The sequence below is a fragment of the Anomaloglossus baeobatrachus genome, chromosome 4 (genome assembly GCF_048569485.1).
Source record: "Anomaloglossus baeobatrachus isolate aAnoBae1 chromosome 4, aAnoBae1.hap1, whole genome shotgun sequence".
Taxonomy (NCBI): domain Eukaryota; kingdom Metazoa; phylum Chordata; class Amphibia; order Anura; family Aromobatidae; genus Anomaloglossus; species Anomaloglossus baeobatrachus.
In genome coordinates this window covers 380,817,136-380,842,849 of record NC_134356.1, presented here as the reverse complement: position 1 = coordinate 380,842,849, position 25,714 = coordinate 380,817,136, and the positions used below count along the sequence as shown (strand labels likewise).

At 41.8% G+C, this 25,714-nt stretch overlaps 1 protein-coding gene across 4 annotated transcripts in view; it reads left to right on the top strand.

Moving 5' to 3' along the window:
• The window catches only part of CACNA2D1 (calcium voltage-gated channel auxiliary subunit alpha2delta 1), a 1,186,557-nt gene that overhangs the window by 1,012,347 nt on the left and 148,496 nt on the right, over nt 1-25,714 (top strand). For all 4 annotated transcript variants that reach the window (XM_075345217.1, XM_075345220.1, XM_075345219.1 and 1 more), the window contains exons 14-16: nt 5,508-5,557; nt 8,322-8,411; nt 17,629-17,697. In XM_075345217.1, the coding sequence (XP_075201332.1) occupies nt 5,508-5,557; nt 8,322-8,411; nt 17,629-17,697 (209 nt within the window). The remainder of the gene's footprint in view (nt 1-5,507; nt 5,558-8,321; nt 8,412-17,628; nt 17,698-25,714) is intronic.

Sequence of the window (25,714 nt, the reverse complement as noted above, 5' to 3'; positions counted from 1 at the left end):
CATGAGCTTCTCACACTCAGACTGGATTTCTGGGTTTAGTGAGGCCAAGAGGGTTCTGCACAAGCTCCTGAAAGGTCACAATAACTTGATGTTGTAGAGGGGAGCAAACGCTGGTCCGATAGGGATCCACTCTAATTCACCAGACTAAACCTGTGTTTGTGTTTCAACCTGGATGGGGGTGTGACACTAAGGGGTACTTTGCACACTACAACATCGCAGGTGGGATGTCGGTGGGGTCAAATTGAAAGTGACGCACATCCGGCATCGCAGGCGACATCGTAGTGTGTAAAGCCTAGATGATACGATTAACGAGCGCAAAAGCGTCGTAATCGTATCATCGGTGTAGCGTCGGCGTAATCTATAATTACGCTGCTGCGATGGTCCGATGTTGTTTCTCGCTCCAGCAGCAGCACACATCGCTGTGTGTGAAGCCGCAGGAGCGAGGAACATCTCCTACCTGCGTCACGGCGGCTCCCGTAGGATATGCGGAAGGGAGAAGGTGGGCAGGATGTTTACATCCCGCTCATCTCTGCCCCTCTGCTCCTATTGGCTGCCTGCTGTGTGACATCGCAGTGATGCCGTACGACCCGCCCCCCTTAATAAGGAGGCGGGTCGCCGGCCAGAGCAACATCTCAAGACAGGCGAGTCCATGTGAAGCTGCCGTAGCGATAATGTTCGCTACGGCAGCTATCACAAGGATATCACAGCTGTGATGGGGGCGGGAACTATCGCGCTCGGCATCGCAGCATCAGCTTGCGATGTCGCAGCATACAAAGTACCCCTTACTTTGAGTTTCATGGGTGCGTCCACCGCCGCTCAGCTTGTCAAGCTTCATAGATATGGCGGGATAACACATCACAGAGTCTCTTTACAAAACAACTTGTTTATTCATCCTTCTTTTTCATCTGGTTTATTCACCCTTATTCATCCTTCTTGACAGACATGGCCATTACATTACTGTTCTGTTTCCACTGTTCTGTGGGGTATTTCTTCTGCCTAGCCCTTGCCATGGGTATTAACCTTCCAGCAGCCGAGCCTAAGCATCTACTCTTCCTTGTTCTTGTCTTTACTGCTTCCCATGTCCAATCACTGCCTCAGACGGCTACACTAAACCCATCCCAAGATGAGCCTAAGGCTCCAGACACAATGGAGGATAGTTCCAGGTTCCCTGATGGGCCTAAGTTACCAAGCACCATCCGCACACCTGGAACCTCTCTGCAGAACTAACTCTGTTCCGGGCTTGTCTCACTAGCCAACTAACAGCCGCATACAATATGTCAAAGCAATTGAACATTACTAAGGCTGTATTTGCATTAACCACTTCATGACCTATGATGTACTGGTATGTAATAGTATTTAAAGAGGAGGAGAAGGAGTTTTAAAGGGCCAAACATGATGTAAAAAATAGACATAAATGCCTTGTGAATATCAAAATATAAATATATTTAATAAATAGTCAGACTTACACAAGGAGACCATAAATATAGTGAGCATTATAATGATCATAAGTGCAGGAGATAGATCCCAGAACCTAGTTCCCAGACCATGGGCCTCTGCCACAATAATTACAAAGAAGGGGATTCAAGCAATGCTCCCTAAAAGTGGGGAAGAGATTACAAATAGGAAAACAATAGCATTTGCTACTCACCCATAATAAAGTGCAAATATGCAAGGCAAGTGCCAAGGCAGAGGTCCGGTACAGGGGAAGGAAGCCCCAACGCGTTTCGCTGCATTTGCTTTTTCGGGGGGCAGTGTGTGGCTGGTGGACCTTACATGTGCTCCTATATATGCTCCTAGGCCCGCAGAGATTGTCCCCACCTGCGCCGCATGCATCACGTCAGACGTCCTCCGTCCGTCCATCACTTCCGGGTCTCACTCCCAGAAGTGACCCACACGTGACGTCACCTCCTACCGCCAGAGAGATTCTGGGTGTGGGCGGAGTAGAGAGTGGCACGAGGCATGCGCCGCAGACATCTCTGTTATGGGTAAGGAAGTGGGCGTCTCCAGCTTCACAGACCCATATCTAACATGGCGTGAGCGGCAATCGCCGCCAGTACGCACTAAATAGCCTGTCATCAGGGCATAGGGAGAGAAGAACGGAGCATCATTTAAAATACAGCGTATACTCCACTTCAATCTCCACACATATAAAAATGCGGACAGCGGCGACAGCACATTACAATAGGAGCTAGTGTAATAATAATAGTCATAATTCCCTAATAACCATATAAAGCATCCATAACGTATAGAATAGATATTTTACATTCATCAAGGATTACTACAAAAAGGAAAAACCAGTATAAACATTAATTACATTTTTGTTATTTTTTATATAAAAAGTGTGTCTGAAGATATTTAGAAAGATATTTCCATCATATATATGATTTCATCCTGATCCGAATGTAGATGGTTGTATAGTCCAAATGGATGCTTCACACATTGGTTATATTCGTGGGACAGCGAGATGTCTCAATTGCCTATATCACAAGCCACACCAAAGACAAGACCTCTGCCTTGGCACTTGCCTTGCATATTTGCACTTTATTATGGATTAGTAGCAAATGCTATTGTTTTACTATTTGTAATCTCTTCCCCACTTTTAGGGAGCATTGCTTGAATCTCCTTCTTTGTAATTATTGTGGCAGAGGCCCATGGTCTGGGAATTAGGTTCTGGGATCTATCTCTGCACGTATGATCATTATAATGCTCACTATATTTATTGTCTCCTTGTGTAAGCCTGACTATTTAATTAATACATTTACATTTTGATATTCACAAGGCATCTATGTCTATTTTTTACATTATGTTTGGCCCTTTAAAACTCCTTCTCCTCCTCTTTAAATGCATGTACTTTTGGAGTGGCCTTAAAATATTGAGTTTTACCCTATCTGATATCCCTAAATTTTGTTGTATAACTTATATGTAATAGGTAGTGTCCCTCCCTTTAGTGTGAGCTTGCATGTCATGCTTGCATCTTTCCATGCACAAGTCAGCTGAACTAATCAGCCGACATGTACCTCTAATAGCGGCGGGCAGATCGGACTTCTGCCTGTCGTTGTTAACTAGTTAAAACCCGCTATCAAACACTTTGTTAGCAGGATTTAACATGCGTCTCTCCCCATGGCATGATTGATGACCCCTGTGTCTCTCGTGACAAACTTCTTGTGAACATTGGCTGCGAGTCGCCATTCGTAGGAAGTCATCATGTCTGCTGATGACTCTGTACAGCACAATCGATGTCTAATCTATCAAATATAAAATAAAATTATTCTGAAATGTAATTAACACAAAAAAAATTAAAACATAATTATTAGTTTTTTGGGACTCTGCAACATTGCAACAAAATGCAATAAAAGGCAATTAAAACAGCACATATACCGAAAAATGGTATTTGTGAAAAATATCAGCTCAGGGCGCAAAAGCTGTCACACGGTCCCAGATCACAAAAAATGAGATTATACAGTACTTTGCAACAAAATACTATTTTTTTTCCTTAAATGTCAGATTTTTTTTCACCAATTAAATAAAAAAAAACTATACATGTTCAATATTTACAAACTTGTACTGACCTGGTAAATCATATTGCCAGGTCAGTTTTACCATATAGTGAACATGGTAAATAAAAATCCAAAAAACAATTGTGGAATTGAACTTTTTTCCATTTTGTTCTTGGAATTTGTTCATGTTTTCCAGCACACTATATGGTAAAATGAATGGATTCATTCAAAGTACAACTCGTCCCGCAAGAAATAAACCCTCATACGGCTATGTTGAAGGAAAAGAAAAAAGTTTTTGCTCTTGGAAGAAGGGGAGGAAGAAACAAAAAAAACATAAAATCACCTGGTGGTGAAGGGGTTATAAAGCTTTAAAGTTTTTCAATACAGTGATAGGAGACCTCAGATTGTAATGGAAATATATATTTTTTTTAATTACAGGCTTTTTGGATTTCATTAGAATTTTTGGCAAAAAATTTGTTGAACCTGACAAATATAAATCTCAACATATTGGATCATCTCCAGTTACCAAGTGCCAACATATTCTGAATTGCTACTTTTTCACAATTTAAATTAGTCCTTGTACCTAAATAGGATTAAAATTCTAATTTTCCTTATATTAAATTATGCACATGGTGTGCATATTACTACAAATGTCAAGACTACTAAAAGAATAATAATGGCAATAACAATATACCGTATAACAAAACACTTTTGCAGTCTTTTGTTTGGTCAGTTCTACATTTTGATTGCATTTTATTTCTCTACTCTAAGCTATGATGTTTTTGTGGTACATATTGCATTTTAATTCCAGACTATATGTAGTATCAACACAATATACTACATGGAACTATATAACTATTAACTATATGTACTATAACTAGATATAGATACCACCCACATATTAAAAAGTTAGTGGATGATGACCCAATTAATAAAGTTGTTAACTGGTAAAATAAGATAGTTTAGTCTCAAATACTGTTGATAAGATCTATATTATATTTTGATTAATTTAGTTTTATTAAATTTTCAGCAAATCTAAGATATTTGTTGTTAAAATGTAACATATATGTTTAATGCAATCAGTATTCGTTTGACTATATATCTGTAGCATGAATTTTGAGCCAGTGGGAACGTTGACTAGAATAACAAATATGGCTCATCTTACAAGATCTCAAGTTTTAGTTACTGGAAAGTGGATATTGCAAATTTATAGGTATAAACAATTTTATTATGTCTTTTATCCTTAAGCATTAACATTATTTTGCTCCTCATTATGTTTTTTGGGGATAATGTGTCTATTCTTTTTTGTTTGCCAGTATTTTTAAACTACTTTAAAGGAGTACCTCAGTAAGATAAAGTTATCACCAAATCACAGGATTGGTGACAACTAGAGATGAGCGGACTTTTGGAAGTTCGGTTTGGTGGGTTCAGCCGGACATTGGATAAAGTTCATTTTTGGACCTGGACTTGTCCTGAACCCCAATGAAAGTCACTAATTGGGCAGTTCAAGTCTCACCCATATGCAGCCAGCCATAAATAGAACATTTCTCGGGGCAGGTTTTTCCAGTTTTTTTTTATTTGGGGCACACTACCTCCCATCATGCTGTTATTACCCCCAGTGTGAGTCATTGAAACACTGCAAGCAGCTCGCATTGGACTGAGCACTGAGCGTACGCTTGCACAGTGATGCTCACACACGTTGTTTGCATACATAAAGCACGAGAACTTGAATTCTATTTTTTTGTAAAGTCTGTGTTTGGTATGAACACAGAAAACCAAACCTCAGGTTCCCTCATTTGTAGTGATGACTTCTAGAAGGCAGGGGTCAACCATTGAGATTTCCACCCACTGCCATGACTTGTGAGACTATGCATGTAGCTTAATTCTGCATGATTGACTACTGCCCCTTTCATTGTCTATGCAACTTTCCAAGTTATATTTTTTATTTGCAATAAAAGTATGTGAAAATTAACATGCACAGTTTTACTTTCTCACATTTGCATATTTCAGGTTACTACTATGAAATTCCATCTATTGGAGCAATTCGAATTAACACACAAGTTAGTATTTTACTTTTTTCCTTATGTTAATTTATTTTTGAATTATCATAAATGTTCTAATATGGTATAGCATGAAGTGAAATGAAATGAAAGCTGGTAATTGTTCTGTTACAGAACTTTTTGCAAATGTTCTGTGCTCGTGTGGTGAGACTAAAAGTTTGGAGTGTGGAGACACGAGAGTCAGGAGTGCTCTTGTCCACTGGCCTGGCTGCCTTTAGAAAGACTACATGGATAGGGCTTATCCCACCGATCTACCGTAGGCAGAACACTACTCAGACAAAACAGTGTAAGGTTACCTCACTCCGGTAATATTATTGTATTACCACCAGAAAACAGTATATAGTATCTCAGCAAGGAAACTAAATGGTGCAAGTGATAGTCTTACACTTCCACTGACTCTCCAGGTATTAGAAACTCCATGACTTTAAAGCATACAGGGCCACTATCCCACCTAGCAACACCCAACTTTTGGTGGGCACTCATTGAGAGGAGATAGCAGCAATCTTAGGAAGATGACCAAGCACAGCAAGGCATGTGGCCAGATAACCAGATACTCCCAACCTGGGTTCTAGAAATCAATTTGTGGACTTAATGTTATTGTAGTGGAGCAGTTCTGTAATCCACCAGCTGGAACCATGATCCCTAGGCTGATGTTATGTATAATCACCGGTGATAGGAGCAGACCCCTTTTTATATTCCTCAGCTCCTATTTCAGGGCATTTTATTCCACAAGATTGGGGAAAGATAATTATGGCTGTTTCCTAATTGTTTGCTAGTACATTTGAATTCCAGCATATAAAAGGGCACCGGACTGTCCCACATAAAACAATGACCCATGTTTTTTGACTTGCCAAACAAAGTAAGAATATGTCTGGCATAATGAAGAATAGTTCACCCCAACACAAGTGGGCAAATATTTTTTATTGATGCTGAGTCGCCACTTGGAGACTATGAGAAATGAGACATTTTTATTATATGTACGGACAGTTCTCACAAATATAACACCACCGATGAACACTCTACGTGCATACGTGCATTATCCATGAACTTAAATATGCTCCATGAGTTAAATAACTGTCCATAAAGTGCTTATTGGAATATAGACAAATTCAGTCCAATAAGAAGTAGGATATACTTTTGTCTTAAATGCAGGACAGAGTTAGTGTTTGTAACATGCAGTGATAGGTGCACATATGTGTCTAATATAATAGCCTATTAGAGTGTAAATAATGTTTTCTTAGATTTTAAACACAGCTGCCCGGTCTGACCAAACGTTCTGCTTGATCCATTAATTGTGAGCAGCTGCAGTAACATAAACACTTTGACACTCGGAAAACTTCACAAGCATTAAATAGGTCCACTTCTGTGATATTTTTTGATAAACACTTATATTTAATTAATGAAAATCATGAATTATTTAATTAAATAATTACAATGCATAGAGACTTTGCAAAGATTTGTGGTCTGGGAAAATAAAAAAAGGATAATATTATGTAGTTTATTATTTTCACTTTTTGGCCATGATTCATCAAAGCAATTTCAAGGGAACTCTGGCATGAATTGCTTTGAATTTTAGTAAGCCTCAGAGTTGCGCAAAATGTAGTGTTTTTTTGTGTGTTTTCCTGCTAGTTTCTCACTGTTATGCTAAAAAGTGGGGCTGGGTTTTGACAGGGGGTGTCAGGGGCGTGACACCATGGCTTGTCTAATTTATGGGGAGCTGTGGCGACACTTGCACCAAAAATCTTACACAAGTCAATTACTAGCATAAGATTTCTTAGAGAAAAATAATAAATTGGGACTAAAAGATCAAATTATTTGTGTTTTATTCATGTAGGCAATCCACCAAAAATTATAAACATTTCAATCCAATCTTGCCTTTCTCACTATAACACAGCAGTCCGTAATTCTCCAAAGCTCAGATTGACATCATTGCTCATATTGGGAAGAAATATTAACAAAGGGCACCACATGCACCATGACAAAGGGTCTTACATGCTCTAGAAATGTCTAGGTTTGATTTTGGATTGTAAAGGATATTTTAATATGAACAAATAAAACTTAAGTAAGCTTTATCTGTGTAGTTTGATCTACCTCTACTTTGTTTATCTATTTTCTATATGTTACATAATCATGGTCACATACCATATAAAACAATGCTGTAGATAAAAGGTTCTCAAATATTGTATACTGTAACCTCACAATTCTGACCAAGGTGAGACATTGACTGCAGTTCTTTATGTATTTATGTATATTGCACTTCAGAGTGAACACTTTGAAATTTTAGTTGGAGACTTTATGTCTTTGTTGTCTAGACTAAAAATCCGCTTCCCATTTGCTTCCTCGCACCACACTCCCCTATACTGACAGGTCTCTCCCTATACATACACATAGGAAGAGACAAACGTGCTATCGGGCTGGACGAAGTCACCTGAGACATGCCTTTACTAGTCATCCAAAATGGTTCCAAATTGGCTCTTCAAACTATGTTTTGCCTGAAACACTTCAGCATTTTGGAGTAAAATATAAGTGGCTTTTATAATGCGTCCAGTATCTGATTCATGTTGCCTATGGTTGGGGCATAATGAATCTTCCATAAGGTTCCCTGTAAAGGATCCAAGCGGTTGGTGTAAGTATAATGATGCAACTAAAATATATTCCATGCCATGTAATAAAAACATTTATGTCCGATGTTACGGCATCACTGCTATCTTTGTTTAAGCTAAATCACAACAGCTGATATTGAAATCATTTCTCTTTTTGACAGGAATATTTAGATGTCCTTGGAAGACCAATGGTTTTGGCTAGAGAAAAGGCAAAACAAGTACAGTGGACGAATGTTTATTTGGATGCCTTGGTAAGAACAAAATGAAAGCAGGAAATGTACAGAAATTAGTTTGACATCTAGTATACAATATGAATTAACACATGCTCATATGTGAGATATAGTAAGAATCAAACTTGTATTGTGCAGTAACTTCATAAAATCTGGGACAGTGCATCTTATAATGCCTGAAAACTGTATAAGAGTACATGTGCACTTTGAGTATTTGGATGCACACATTTCTGCACCATTTCTGTATTATTTCCAAGGGAAAAACACAACGGCAAAAATGTGTGTTTTGCCATGTTTTTGTCTCATTTTCATGCGTTTTTCTAGAATTTTTGATCCCAATGAATGCTATAGAGATAGATAATAGATGGATATAGACAGACAGACATATAGAGAAATAATTGCACAACTCTCGGACATAAAATAAAATTGCACAGCTTAATATTATTAAATAAATCAATAAATGAAAGAAATGATGTGGCGTCCCCCTAATTTTGATAACCAGCAAAGGAAAAGCAGACAGCTACAGACTGATATTATAAGACTGAGAAAGTGCATTGTTATTTGACTCTGCCGCAGCATCCCTCACAGAATATCATGAGAGTGAGAAAAGAGAGGGAGCGCTTCTGTGAAGCTTCTTACTGACAAGTAAGTAGTGCTATAATGTTATCCACTCACCTGAGTGTGTTGCGCTACAGGCACAACACTGATGAAAGTGTGTAACCACAGGTACAGAATTTTGCCTGTGCGTTGGATAATGATGCTGTCACCCGGGATGGTGTCCAGGAGCTAGGGAGCACTGTTCAGAGATGATCCGGCGGTGCAGGCTGGAGAGGAGCGTCCTGTAATCTGCCACGTAGGTACCAGTGTCTGCTGCTGTGTGGTGCGCACGCAGGGTGCAGAGGTTGGTAACTCACCAACACACAGTGTCTGATCGCTTCAGCACCACCGCTCACTCACAGGTGGTGAGTGCATATGAACCAGAGGTAAAAAGAAAAAATGCGGTGTTGGGTGATCAAACAGATGGGCCAGGAGATTAAAAGATTTTTGTATTATTATGGTTAAAAGATAACAGTTAATGGACACTACGCGTTACAGTGGGGCGAACACCTGAAGAAGGGGATGGTTTGCCCTCGTAACGCGTAGTGTCCATCAACTGTTATCTTTTAACCATAATAAATACAACAATCTTTTAATCTCCTGTCCCATCTAAGTCTATGGGAAACCCAAAAAGTTGCCGAATAGCAACTATTTGGACTTCCCATAGACTTATCTTGCGCATCGAATATTGGCATAGCGCCGAACTATTCATCGGATATTTGCGAAGCCGAATATTGCTGAATATTTGTGATATTCGATCATCCCTAGTTAACACTCATAAGGAAAAAAAAAGTAGGATAGCATATAAAGGCCCCCTGCAGGACCAATAGGTATATCAATGAAAAGGGTCAGCGTTACAAAAAGGTCAAAACGTTTCGTGTGTCTTAGTGCTCACTTTTTCAAAGGGGATGATCCTCCTTATGTCCAACCATTTTAATTGTACCCAATAAAAGTATATGTTTTCTATTGCACTTTCCACAATTTTTCTCCTTTTGTTCCTTGATATTATATGTGGACATGTGCAAGATATGCAATTTAGACCACACTGGGATATATGACATTCCCCTCTGGTATTACACTTCACTTATATAATCGAAGGATTTCATGTTTCTACTTAGCTATCCTGTAGGTCAATGCCTCCCTCACTTCTCAGGTATTAGCTGACCAGACCCCCATGTCTTCAACACACAGTAGGGATCCGGTAAATTATATAAATAGTACCTTAGAGACATTATGAAAGAGACTACTGATAACAAGAGTGAATTCAAGCTGATAAGCTTCTTCAGTACATTAGGGCAAGCACTAAATCTCCCACAATTGTTTATGACCAACTATGAAATACAGATATTGTTGACATCCCTCACGCTTCTTAGTCTCAACAGACTGATGCCAGACCTCTGATATATACATTGCTCTGAATAACTCTATTGACCATTGTGTTATGTCCTCTAAGTAGTGTTCTGCAGTTATAAATGCTATGTTTTTATTTTGAATTTGCTAATCTGCATTGCAAATTAGTTGTAGTGCCATGAAATTTTATGTTAGTGCATATTGTAGCTGTATAGGGCTAATAAAAGTATACAAATCTTTTTTTTTTTGTGTTTTAGTTACTTCCAATGAATACTATAAAATGTATACAATCCTTTATTTAAAATAAAAGCTTGATTTTTTACATGTTACAGCCACGGCCTTAGCGTCCCACGCAGTATAACTGTGGGTGACTGGCTGTCTAGAAGGAGGCCTTCATGAGGCAATGTCACACCTCTCCTATTCGCAGGATTATGGTATGGGGTACATGATGTAAGGTAGCCAGACCCCTCGAATCTTAATTCCAGGTACACTAAGAGCACACCTCACATTGATTTTATCATGAAACCAATGGTGAGGCCTTGTCTCTAAAGTGTCCCAGAAACCATTTTTCAATATAACAATGCTAGGACGCATGTTGCTCATAGAAATGTGAGCAGCCTGTGTGACCTAAATATACTACCGTGACCTGCAGCATCTCTGGACTTGTCTCCCATGGAGCACCCCTGGGATGTCATTGATTAGTAATTACAAAGGGACCAGGCAGCAGTGGTTCCTGATGTTTTTTAAATGTCCAAGTGCATTCAACATGACAGAATAACCATTAATCCCCTCACTGATAGCAGCCAAAGCTTGTAAGTGTGTGTATTTCTGCACGTGACGCTCATATTCAATACAGAATAATAGAGATGTTTTGGAAATGTTGTTTCCATTTTTTCATCCTTTGCATTTCATTAACACGTCTATCAATCTGTGATTTACATAACTCCACATCTTTTTCTTCTGGGATTGCAATTTCAATTTTAAGAAGGGTAAAGCCGCTTTTCCATGATCAGTATCCATTGAGTTTTTACACTGCAGAATTTTTGCACCATCTGCGCACCTTAGTTTACTTGCGTTTTCTTTTTTCATTGTATTTTTTGTGTGTTTTTTACTGCATTTTTACTCCAATTTTGATACTGCATTTCTTTTCTATGTTTGGTTTGTCATCCTATAAATGAAGCTGATTTGTTTTTTAAACTTCCTGCTATTGACATGTTTAGGTGCGGAGTACATGCATATTTTATGTATTTCTGCTGTGTAAACTCACCAAAAACGCATTTGTGTTTTTACCTGTGGAATTTCTGTATGTAATGCAAGTCTATGGGTAAATTCTGCACAGAAAAATCAGCATACCCACATGATAAATTGACAAATTGACATGCTGTGGCTTGGAAAAACAAACCACAGGTGAACTTGCGCAATGTAAGAAGCACAGTGGACATGAGATTTCTATTAATTCCATTCATATTGTGTCTACTGTAAAATGCTGTGTTTTTAACAAAGCAAAAATATGCAGCTTCAAATACTCGAGTACAACTGATTGTGGCCACATCCCTAATAAGGAAAATGCAGATTTTATTGAACCCATAGAAGTAGTTGTTTCTTAAAAATTGTGCATTTTCCCTTAACAGGCATATGAATGTTAGAGGCTTTTCCTTTTCAGGGCACCCACTGTAAAGGCCACTTTACACGCTGTGATATTGGTACCGATATCGATAGCGTGGGTACCCGTCCCCATCGGTTGTGCGACACGGGCAAATCACTGCCCGTTGCGCACAACATCGCCCGGACCCGTCACATTACTTACCTGCCCTGCGACGTCGCTGTGACCGGCGAACCACCTCGTTTCTAAGGGGGCAGTCCGTGTGGCGTCACAGCGACGTCACTAAGCGGCCGCCCAATCAAAGTGGAGGGGCGGAGATGAGTGGGATGTAACATCTCGCCCACCTCCTTCCTTCCGTATTACGGGCGGCGGCAGGTAAGGTGAGGTTCCTCGTTCCTGCGGTGTCACACGGAGCGATATGTGCTGCCGCAGTAGTGACGAACTACATCGTACACGCTGCAGCAGCAATATTTAAGAAGGGCTCCCATGTCATCGATGAGCGATTTTGAACGTTTTTGCGATGATTCAAAATCGCTCATAGGTGTCACACGCAACGGCATCGCTAATGCGGCCGGATGTGCGTCACAAATTCCGTGACCCCAACGACATCGCATTAGCGATGTCGTAGCGTGTAAAGTGGCCTTAAGTCAAACCAAGGACCCACTAATTGAGAAAAAAATTAATTTGCAAGTAAGTTATGTAAATTTATTTTTGAATAGCTTAAAGAAACTTAAAGGATCCAGACCTGCTTCCATCAGCCTCTTGTCAGACTGGCTGTCTTCAGAGAAAATCCACTCTAAAAATTTAGGGCACATGACAGAATGCTGGGTTACGTAACTCCTTAATGACCTTCGATGTGTATTTTATTCATAGGTCACTAAGGAAGGTACAAAGCCATCTCATGGGCTTAGCCTGCTTCATGTGCAGCAGATGAGGGCTATATTATATAACCGGCAATATGCCAGTAAGTATAGTGAAGAGAGCTACTATAGTGAATAGAGCTTGCAACGATCTATGTAGTTCAATGACTTAAAGAGGTTGGCAACCATATATACACTGATTGCCTATCATTAGGATACAGTAGGTTATCAATGTCTGATCAGCTGGGGTCCTTCACCTTTCACCCCTCCAATCAGTGGTTCCAGTGGCAGTAGCAGGAAGCCGGAAATGCTCAATTCTGGAGCTTCCCCATCAACTAATAGTGGCTGAGGGTACTGCACATTTGCGGCCTGTTGATTTTTATTAGGAGGCGGGTTTGCTGTACCCTGCCACGTCCACTATCACAAGATGGAGCAGCTCCGGAACTGAACATTTCTGGCTGCCTGCTGCTGCTTTCAGGATTTATAACGTCTGATTGGCAGGGTGCCAGGTGCCAGACCAGAAATTATGACCTAACCTTAGAACAGGTCATTACTGTAAAAGTAGTGGATAGCCTCTTTAAATGCCACTGTTAATCTATGACAGCAGTATTTAAAGTATGTCATTGCCAGTCGATCGAGGAGAACCAACTGATTAACATGGCCGCTGAAGGCCATAATTGCCATTGTTGTCTTCTCGTGAAACTTTGATATTATTTGATATTACTCTTTTCATATTGGGGTTCTGGAATAGTACCTGATGCTGAGAATATACTATAGTTGCTTTCAATACTTTTTATGTCATTTTCATTTTTTCTTTTATTTACAATCTCCCACACTTATGTATTATTACTCACCAACTAATTTTCCATTTGTTCTCCACATTTACTAATCCATTCAGATTTTTTTACTTACCCACTTAACCATTCAGGCCCAATGTGTATACCTGCCAAACACAGTCCAGTTTGTCAATATTACCGGACACGTTTTTCACTTCTGTGGAACTAAAGGTCGCTTTACACGCTGCGATATCGTGACCTATATCACTAGCGTGCGTACCCGCCCCCATCGGTTGTGCGACACGGGCAAATCGCTGCCCGTGGCGCACAACATCGAGCGGACCCGTCACACTACTTACCTGCCCTGCGACGTAGCTGTGACCGGTGCACTGCCTCCTTTCTAAGGGGGCGGTTCGTTTAGCGTCACAGCGACGTCACAGCAGCGTCACTGAACCACCACCCAATAGAAGCAGAGGGGCGGAGATGAGCGGAACGTAACATCCCGCCCACCTCTTTCCTTCCGCATTGCGGGCGGCCGCAGGTAAGGTGAGGTTCCTCGTTCCTGCGGTGTCACACATAGCGATGTGTGCTGCCACAGGAGCGACAAACTACTTCGTACACCGAGCAGCAGCGATATTTCAGATTAGGGGGGCATGTTACCGATGAGCGATTTTGACCATTTTTTTGCGACGATTTAAAATCGATCATAGGTGTCACACGCTGCGACATCGCTAAAGCGACCGGATGTGCATCACAAATTCTGGGACCCCAACGAGATCGCTTGAGCGATGTCACAGCATGTAAAGCGGCCTTTAGTAGCTATCCTTAATAGTCCTTTAGAAGTAAATTGAGCATTGGTCATGTTTGTGCACTACCGCTCCATTCACACAGGGCTTTGGGGGACTCCTGGTTTTGGAATTTGTTGGTATGACTAATAAGTATTGAATATAATTACAATATAATTACAATATAAGCCTCTCCTTACTTAGTGCATATCTTTCCTGCTGATTCTGCTCTTTATCTGGTCATACTTTGCCAGTAGTTCTGACAAAGCATATAGTGAAGTATTTCTTCTTATCATTTGCTGGCTTCTCCTGTAGCGTAAACATCTGCAGGAAATCCGAGCATTTAGCAACATTTAGGCTCTGTACTTTTAGTGCGTGCAATCTAAACTTACTGTCATTCTGCGAATGTGCCTCCTTAGAATTACAGTCACTTTCTCAGCATCTCTGGTGTATCTGACAGGATACAGCACAGAAAACAGAATTATTTGCTGTTCTGTTTCTACTTTACTGACCAACAGTTCATTGGCCAGACCTTTTATAGTTCTACGCTTTTACTGGAAACCTTAAGGACATAGTTAGCCTTTATTTGTACTCTTAACAATTAATTAGGTTAAATGAATGTTTTGTGAAAGACAGAAATATTCTGTATAATGTTTATAAAAGTGTAAATATATATTTAGGCTTCTGTTTAGTGTGTAATGTATGTGTAACCTTCACGCATGCCAGAAAATACCGTCACTTTGGGTCTATGCTATAGACGGCTATATAGGGTGCTTTGTACAGGTCCACTCTTACATAGCCTTATATTACTCTGTGCTTTACGTCCGTATTTGTAAGAGTTTATACTTTTACATTTTTAGTTTGTTGTTTTACATTTTGTCTGTTTCTACTTATTATTTTTCTCTATCCATACTGCACTGTTGGCTTTCCTCGCAAATACTGATGCAAAAGGTGGACCAAAGTAAACCCGCCATATACTAACCCAACTCAAAAAAGGCAAGAAGTTGTAATATGGCTGTGATCATGAGCCATATAGCTATGTAAAATGTAGAATATCATAATCATTTGTTTTTTTATAGCATGAATATAATATTTATAGTATAGTAATATAGTATCAAGCCCCTTTACAGATATTTGATCAGTAAGGACTAATGTACACTGTACTAATGTACATTTGTTTCATGGATCACAAGTGTTTGTCATCTATCATATACAGAACAAATATATAAATGCAACACTTTTGTTTTTGCTCCCATTTTTCATGAGCTCAACTCAAAGACCTAAGACTTTATGTACACAAAAGACCTTTTCTATTAAATATTGTTCTCAAATTTCTCTAAATCTGTGTTAGTGAGCACTTCTTCTTTGCCGAGATAATCCGTCCACCTCACAGGAGTGTCATATCAATATTCAAAGGAGAAATGCTCTCTAAGGGCAGAGTCACACTGTGGTATGACTCGCACAAGTGCAATGCGAGAAAATCTTGCATTGCACTCTGCCCCACTTAAGACAATGCTGCAACTCATATCTGCAAGTTTCTCCACAGCCATAAATGGACTGAGAAAAAAAATCACAGCATGCTGTGATTGTCTGCGAGAGACATGTCATTTGCACCCATACAAGTCTATGGGTGCGAGAAAAACATCGGACTGCGTTCGTATGTCATCCAAATGCAGTGCAATATACACACAGGCTGACAATGCAAGAGATGGGGGAATTAATCCCTCTCTCTCCGCCGCAGCTGTGATCCAATCGCAGGATTGCATAACAGTTGCATGACACTCGGATCTCGCTCGCAACAGAGTGGGAGCCGAGGGTCATTAGGATATTGCATCCAGTGATCTCGCATTGGAAGCCAATATGCTAGTCTGACTCTGCCCTAGCACAGATTTAGACAATGTTGTGAACATTATTCAAGAGAAAAATGCCTTTTGTGCACATAGAAAAAGTCTTAGATCTCTGAGTTGATCTCATAAAAAATGGGAACAAAAACAGAAGTGTTGCCTTTATATTTTTGTTCTGTTTATTTTCTTCATAATTTAGTTAATGAGTCTGTATATTTTTTCATCTAGTGACGATGGTATTTCTCGTTAAGTTTAATGTAAACTGCATTCCCACTCCAACAAATCCTTAAAGGGAATGTTTGGCGAGTATGTATATCCACCTCTTTACACAACAGCAAAATAGCATGCACAACATGAATCATGACGGAGAATAGTATGCTGATCAATGTATACTTCCAGTCTCATTGTGGGTCGGCAACCAGAAGTTTCTTTACTGTAAAATCCTTTTGATGTCAATGTAAACTAACACTGTTTTTGCAAAAATGTTGTAGCATTTACTGTAAAGGTTGCTTTACACGCTGCGATGTCGCTAGTGATGTCGCTAGTGATCACACCCGCCCCCGTCATTTGTGTATCAAATTGCTGCCCGTGGCAAACAGTATCGCTAGGACGCGTCAAATGTATTTACCTTCCTAGCGATGTTGCTGTGGCCGGCGAACAACCTCTTTTTTAAGGGGGGCGGTTCATGCGGCATCACAGCAACATCAATCAGCGGGCCACCAATAGAAGCGGAGGGGCGGAGAGCAGCCGCTTTCACGTCACTCCTACCTTGTTGCCGGAGAACGCAGGAACGCTGTTGTTTGTCGTTCACGGGGTGTCACACGTAGCAATGTGTGTTGCCTCAGGAACGACGAACAACCTGCGTCCAGCATGAGCAACGATATTTTGAAAATGAACGACGTGTCAACGATCAACGATTTGATGAGTATTTGTGATCGTTAGCGGTCGCTCGTAGGTGTCACACGCAACAACGTTGCTAACGATGCCGGATGTGCGTCATGAACTCCGTGACCCCGACGAGATATCATTACATGTCGTTGCATGTAAAGCGGCCTTAAGTTTTATAGATAGCCAGAAAGAAAATGCACAACTGTTTTTTTCTATCTGCAGTATATTGCATACTATAGTTAGATTTTAGTTTTTGTAGGAATCTGTTTCCAATATGCTCCAAAATTAAAGTCTATCATGTGTGTGAGGACACCCGACCTCTCAGTGTAAAAAATGCAGATTGGGCTTGCAACCTGAATTAATAATCTGTTATTTTACTATATAATTGATGGTTTTGGGCACACTTTGGAAAATACTACATTTACTGTCTGGAAAAAAAATATAGATAACAAGGTTGTAGAAAACTGAAGTGCAGAATATTGGTAAGCTTTTGTATGTAAGGATTAGTAACCTTAATTTTTCTTTCTAATTACAGGAACTTGGCCTTGTTATCACCGGTACCTTGCCTGTGTTCAATCTGACAGGTGACAGAAAAGAAAATAAAGTAAGTTTCACAGATCAATCACTTGTTGTTTCAGGACACTATTTTATTAGCTCAAGTATTGACCCTCAGGAGCGAGGTGCTAAAACTCCAATTACCATTTGTTATTATAGAAGCTTGCAATTTTGCAAATATACAACATTGCAATTTAGCCTCTGGTAATGGATGTCTCCTGAAAATAGGCTAATTATGGATTTATTACGGCATAATTGACCTCCTTATATATGTACTTAGCACATTTAACCTTCTTCTAATCATATAAAATAAATTACTGCACAGTCACCAGCAATAAGTCTACTAAAAAATATGTTCTTAATTTCCTTTTTGGATTATACATATCCTTGCACGTACAGGATTTACATAAAGCAAAAGTTTGCTTTCTTTATGACTTGCCAATATTATAGCACTCAAGGGAGGTGTCATTTATAACTTTAAGTATTTAAGCTCATCTCTGTTAACATACATCCATTCATTTTCATTACAAAAGAATGGCCAGTACTGTATTTACAGCTTGGAGAACACCTACATTATAAGTACAATTACAGTAGTGATAAAGATCACAAATTATTACTTTGCTACTTGTAAGGCCTACAGTGGCATGTAAAAGTTTTGGCACCCTTAATCAAAATTACTGTTATTGGGAACAGTTAAGCAAGTTGAAGATGAAATTATCTCTAAAATTCATAAAGATGACACATTTCTATTGTACTTAAGGCAATTTTTTTTAATGTACATTTTAAAATTAACAAAAACAGAAAATTTGTTGATGCAAAAGTTTGGGCACCCTACATGGTTAGCACCTAGTAGCACCTCCTTTGGCAAGTATCGCAGCTTGAAAATGCTTCTTGTAGCCAGCCAAGTCTCTTTCAATTATTGTTAGAGGGATTTTCATCCATTGTTCCTTGGAAAAGTTTTCTAGTTCTGGGAGATTCTTGTCTTGTCTTGCATGTACTGCTCCTTTTGAGGTCTAGCCACAGAGTTTCAAGAATATTCAGATCAGGGGTCTGTGAGGACCATTGTAAAACCTTCATCTTGCGCCTTTTGAGGTAGTCTATTGTGGATTTTGACGTGTGATTAGGATCATTATCCATTTGTAGAAGCCATCGTCTTTTTAACTTCTGCTTTTTAACTGATGGTGTTATGTTTGCATCAATAATTTGTTGAAATTGTATTCAATCCATTCTTCCCTCTACCTGTGAAATATTCCCTGTGCCATTGGCTGCAACACAACCCCGAAGCATGGTTGATCCACCCCCATGCTTAATGGTTGGCAATATGTTCTGTTGCTGAAATTCTGCACCCTTTTTCTGCACACATATATTGGATCATTGTAGCAAAGAGTTCGCTTTTAATCTCATTGGTCTACAGGACTTGTTTCCAAAATGCATCAGGCTTGTTTAGATGTTCTTTTGAATACTTCTGACATGGAATTTTATGGTGAGGACGCAGAAGAGGTTTTCTTCTGATGACTCTTCCATGAAGGCCATATTTGTACAGGCGTCTCTGAACAGTAGAATAGTGTACCGCAACTCCAATGTCTGCTAAATCTTCCTGAAGGACTTTTGCAGTCAAGCAGTAGATCTGATTTACTTTTTTGGAATCCTACTAGGCCACAGTGGGAAACATTGCTGTAGCAGGTGAATACCCAACAATTATAGAGTGCATTATGATCATAAAACCACAGTATCTCACAATGCAATCTAAAGTGGCAACCAACCCAAAGTACGTTTGCTAAAAATCCTTCCATGGCTTAGTAAACTGTTTATTTAACCATACATGATTCTGTGTACATCTGATCTACACAACACATAACTAAATATTTTTATAATGGTTATTAATTACCTTACGCAAAGCATAAAAAACACTGTCTTAAACTAATAGCTAGAGATGAGCGAACCGGTCGCGGTTCGGCTCGAGGTTGGTTCGCCGAACGGACCTCCCGTTCGAGTTCGGTTCGTCGAACGTTCGACGAACCGAACTCGAACTGCATAGGAAACAATGGCAGGCAATCACAAACACAGAAAAACACCTAGAAAACACCCTCAAAGGTGTCCTAAAGGTGACAAACAACTCAAACACATTGGAAAGTGACAAGGACATATACTCATGCGAAAACAAAACAGCTGGACAAGGAAAAAGAGGAGGACACACAGATATAGGCATGGCACGCCCTTCTAAAATCATGTAAAACACCGCAAGGTGACTCCAAGCGGAGTCTCCCTTTTTTCCAAAAATTGGGCCACACACACACCCACCCCTTCAGTGGTAGCACTTGTGCCCCAGTTGCACACTTCACAGCTAGATTTGCATCAAGCACATTCAAAAATACGCCATAATTAACCGTCCCCAGGATGACACCAGGGTAGGTAGCTAAGTCTTTCCTGATCCCAGCTCTGTGCAGCTTGGATCATTTATAAAAAACACAGCAATCAAGGGTTACTCCAAGCGGAGTCTCCCTTTTTTCCAAAAATTGGGCCCCACACACACCCACCCCTTCAGTGGCAGCAGTTGTGCCCTAGTTGTACACTTCACAGCTACATTTGCATCAAGCACATTCAAAAATACGCCATTCTTATCCGTCCCCAGGATGACACCGGGGTAGGTAGCAAAGTCTTTCCTGATCCCAGCTCTGTTCATCTTGGCTTCTTTTAAAAACACATCAAGCAAGGGTTACTCCAAGCGGAGTCTCCCTTTTTTCCAAAAATTGGGCCCCACACACACCCACCCCTTCAGTGGCAGCAGTTGTGCCCTAGTTGTACACTTCACAGCTACATTTGCATCAAGCACATTCAAAAACACGCCATTCTTATCCGTCCCCAGGATGACACCGGGGTAGGTAGCAAAGTCTTTCCTGATCCCAGCTCTGTTCATCTTGGCTTCTTTTAAAAACACAGCAAGCAAGGGTTACTCCAAGCGGAGTCTCCCTTTTTTTCCAAAAATTGGGCCCCACACACCCACCCATTCAGTGGCAGCAGTTGTGCCCCAGTTGTACACTTCACAGCTAGATTTGCATCAAGCACATTCAAAAATACGTCATTCTTATCCGTCCCCAGGATGACACGGGGGTAGGTAGCAAAGTCTTTCCTGATCCCAGCTCTGTTCATCTTGGCTTCTTTTAAAAACACAGCAAGCAAGGGTTACTCCAAGCGGAGTCTCCCTTTTTTTCCAAAAATTGGGCCCCACACACCCACCCATTCAGTGGCAGCAGTTGTGCCCCAGTTGTACACTTCACAGCTAGATTTGCATCAAGCACATTCAAAAATACGTCATTCTTATCCGTCCCCAGGATGACACCGGGGTAGGTAGCAAAGTCTTTCCTGATCCCAGCTCTGTTCATCTTGGCTTCTTTTAAAAACACAGCAAGCAAGGGTTACTCCAAGCGGAGTCTCCCTCTTTTTCCAAAAATTGGGCCCCACACACCCACCCATTCAGTGGCAGCAGTTGTGCCCCAGTTGTACACTTCACAGTTACATTTGCATCAAGCACATTCAAAAATACGTCATTCTTATCCGTCCCCAGGATGACACCGGGGTAGGTAGCAAAGTCTTTCCTGATCCCAGCTCTGTTCATCTTGGCTTCTTTTAAAAACACATCAAGCAAGGGTTACTCCATGCGGAGTCTCCCTTTTTTCCAAAAATTGGGCCCCACACACACCCACCCCTTCAGTGGCAGCAGTTGTGCCCTAGTTGTACACTTCACAGCTACATTTGCATCAAGCACATTCAAAAATACGCCATTCTTATCCGTCCCCAGGATGACACCGGGGTAGGTAGCAAAGTCTTTCCTGATCCCAGCTCTGTTCATCTTGGCTTCTTTTAAAAACACAGCAAGCAAGGGTTACTCCAAGCGGAGTCTCCCTTTTTTTCCAAAAATTGGGCCCCACACACCCACCCATTCAGTGGCAGCAGTTGTGCCCCAGTTGTACACTTCACAGCTAGATTTGCATCAAGCACATTCAAAAATACGTCATTCTTATCCGTCCCCAGGATGACACCGGGGTAGGTAGCAAAGTCTTTCCTGATCCCAGCTCTGTTCATCTTGGCTTCTTTTAAAAACACATCAAGCAAGGGTTACTCCAAGCGGAGTCTCCCTTTTTTCCAAAAAGTGGGCCACACACACACCCACCCCTTCAGTGGCAGCAGTTGTGCCCTAGTTGTACACTTCACAGCTACATTTGCATCAAGCACATTCAAAAATACGCCATTCTTATCCATCCCCAGGATGACACCGGGGTAGGTAGCAAAGTCTTTCCTGATCCCAGCTCTGTTCATCTTGGCTTCTTTTAAAAACACAGCAAGCAAGGGTTACTCCAAGCGGAGTCTCCCTTTTTTTCCAAAAATTGAGCCCCACACACCCACCCATTCAGTGGCAGCAGTTGTGCCCCAGTTGTACACTTCACAGCTAGATTTGCATCAAGCACATTCAAAAATACGTCATTCTTATCCGTCCCCAGGATGACACCGGGGTAGGAAGCAAAGTCTTTCCTGATCCCAGCTCTGTTCATCTTGGCTTCTTTTAAAAACACAGCAAGCAAGGGTTACTCCAAGCGGAGTCTCCCTTTTTTTCCAAAAATTGGGCCCCACACACCCACCCATTCAGTGGCAGCAGTTGTGCCCCAGTTGTACACTTCACAGCTAGATTTGCATCAAGCACATTCAAAAATACGTCATTCTTATCCGTCCCCAGGATGACACCGGGGTAGGTAGCAAAGTCTTTCCTGATCCCAGCTCTGTTCATCTTGGCTTCTTTTAAAAACACAGCAAGCAAGGGTTACTCCAAGCGGAGTCTCCCTTTTTTTCCAAAAATTGGGCCCCACACACCCACCCATTCAGTGGCAGCAGTTGTGCCCCAGTTGTACACTTCACAGCTAGATTTGCATCAAGCACATTCAAAAATACGTCATTCTTATCCGTCCCCAGGATGACACCGGGGTAGGTAGCAAAGTCTTTCCTGATCCCAGCTGTGTTCATCTTGGCTTCTTTTAAAAACACAGCAAGCAAGGGTTACTCCAAGCGGAGTCTCCCTTTTTTTCCAAAAATTGGGCCCCACACACCCACCCATTCAGTGGCAGCAGTTGTGCCCCAGTTGTACACTTCACAGCTAGATTTGCATCAAGCACATTCAAAAATACGTCATTCTTATCCGTCCCCAGGATGACACCGGGGTAGGTAGCAAAGTCTTTCCTGATCCCAGCTCTGTTCATCTTGGCTTCTTTTAAAAACACATCAAGCAAGGGTTACTCCAAGCGGAGTCTCCCTTTTTTCCAAAAATTGGGCCCCACACACACCCACCCCTTCAGTGGCAGCAGTTGTGCCCTAGTTGTACACTTCACAGCTACATTTGCATCAAGCACATTCAAAAATACGCCATTCTTATCCATCCCCAGGATGACACCGGGGTAGGTAGCAAAGTCTTTGCTGACCCATGACTTGTTCATCTTGGCTTCTTTTAAAAACAATGTAAGCAAGGGTTACTCCAAGCGGAGTCTCCCTTTTTTCCAAAAATTGGGCCCCACACACACCCACCCCTTCAGTGGCAGCAGTTGTGCCCTAGTTGTACACTTCACAGCTACATTTGCATCAAGCACATTCAAAAATACGTCATTCTTATCCGTCCCCAGGATGACACCGGGGTAGGTAGCAAAGTCTTTCCTGATCCCAGCTCTGTTCATCTTGGCTTCTTTTAAAAACACAGCAAGCAAGGGTTACTCCAAGCGGAGTCTCCCTTTTTTTCCAAAAATTGGGCCCCACACACCCACCCATTCAGTGGCAGCACTTGTGCCCTAGTTGCAAACAGGATGTTTTGATTTGCATCAAGCACATTCCAAATCAACAAGCATTTACTCTCCCCAGGATGACACAGGGGTAGTAAATTCCTTCTGGATCCATGACTTGTTCATTTTGATGAACGTCAGTCTGTCCACATTGTCACTGGACAGACGCGTGCGCTTATCTGTCAGCACACACCCAGCAGCACTGAATACACGTTCAGAGACAACGCTGGCAGCTGGACACGACAAAATCTCCAAGGCGTAAGTTGCGAGCTCTGGCCATTTTTCTAGGTTTGAAGCCCAAAAGGAGCAAGGCTCCAGTTGCACAGTCATGGCATCGATGTTCATTTGGAGATACTCCTGTATCATCCTCTCCAGCCGTTGACTATGTGTCAGACTTGTTGTCTCTGGTGGCCTTGCAAAAGAGGGTCTAAAAAAATTATGAAAAGATTCCATAAAATTGCTGTTACCGGCACCAGATACGGTCCTACTGGTACGGGTAGACTGTTGAAGATGACGAGACCGTCCCATGTTTGTCAAGTTACAACTGGGAGATTCACTCCCTGCACCTGCACGGTTGTTTGGTGGAAAAGCCGAGCTAAGATCTAGTAACAGCTTCTGCTGATACTCCTGCATACGTGCGTCCCTTTCTATGGCTGGAATTATGTCACAAAATTTGGACTTGTACCGGGGATCTAATAGTGTGGCAATCCAGTAGTCATCATCACTTCTAATTTTGACAATACGACTGTCATGTTGGAGGTAGTGCAACAAAAAGGCACTCATGTGTCTTGCGCAGCCATGCGGACCAAGTCCACGCTGTGTTTGTGGCATAGAGGTGCTACCCGTTCTTTCTTCCTCTGACATCTGACCCCAACCTCTTTCAACTGAAATTTGACCAAGGTCTCCCTCATCCGCTGAGTCTTCCATGTCCATGGACAGTTCGTCCTCCATTTCTTCATGTTCTCCTGCACCTTGCTCAACATTTCGCCTGCTACTATGCGCCCTTGTCGATCCCTGTCCCTCTTGGTCCCATGCCTGCTGCGTTGGTGATGATGAACGTCTGGACCTTGGTGATGTTGTTGTCCCTTGCGCATATGAATCCTCCTGTAGTTCCTCCCCTTCATGTTGTCCCACCCCCTGACTCCGAATAGTGTTTAGCGTGTGCTCCAGCATGTAAATGACTGGAATCGTCATGCTGATAATGGCATTGTCAGCGCTAAACATATTCGTCGCCATGTCGAAACTGTGCAGAAGGGTGCATAGGTCCTTGATCTGAGACCACTCCATCAGGGTGATCTGCCCCACCTCTGCATCTCGTTGGCCCATGCTATACGTCATGACGTATTGCACCAGGGCTCTGCGGTGCTGCCACAGTCGCTGTAACATGTGGAGAGTTGAATTCCAGCGTGTCGCCACATCGCATTTCAGGCGATGAACCGGCAGGCCGAAAGACTTCTGGAGCGATGCAAGTCGCTCAGCTGCGGCGCTTGAACGGCGGAAGTGAGCAGACAGTTTTCGTGCCCTGTTCAGAAGGCCATCTAGGCCGGGATAGTGTGTTAAAAATTGCTGCACGACAAGGTTCAACACGTGAGCCATACAAGGTACGTGTGTCACCTTGCCCAGGCGAAGGGCCGCACCCAGGTTTGCAGCATTGTCGCACACGGCCTTACCAGGCTGCAGGTTGAGTGGAGACAACCATTTATTAAACTCGGACCGCAGAGCTGACCACAACTCCTCAGCTGTGTGACTCTTATTACCAAGACATGTCAAGCTAAAGACCGCCTGATGCCGTTGCGCTCTGCTGCCAGCATAGTAATGAGGGGTGCGTGATTCCTTCTGCGCAGTGAGAACGCTGGTGGCCTGACCAGGCAGGCTTGGGGCGGAGGTGGAGGACCCAGATGAGGTGGAGGATGCAGAAGCAGTGGCGGAACTTGGACAGACAGAGGATTGACACACAAGTCGTGGGGACGGCAAGACTTGTGCAGCAGACCCTTCACCATCTATCACCATAGTTACCCAGTGCCCAGTCAGCGACATGTAACGTCCCTGTCCATGCTTACTGGTCCAAGTATCGGTGGTGAAATGCACCCGTTCACACACAGAGTTTCTCAAGGAAGCGGTGATGTTGTGTGCGACATGCTGGTGTAGCGCGGGCACACCTTTCTTAGAGAAGTAGTGGCGACTAGGCATCTGGTACTGGGGCACAGCGACAGACATAAGGTCTCTAAAATCCTGTGTGTCCACTAG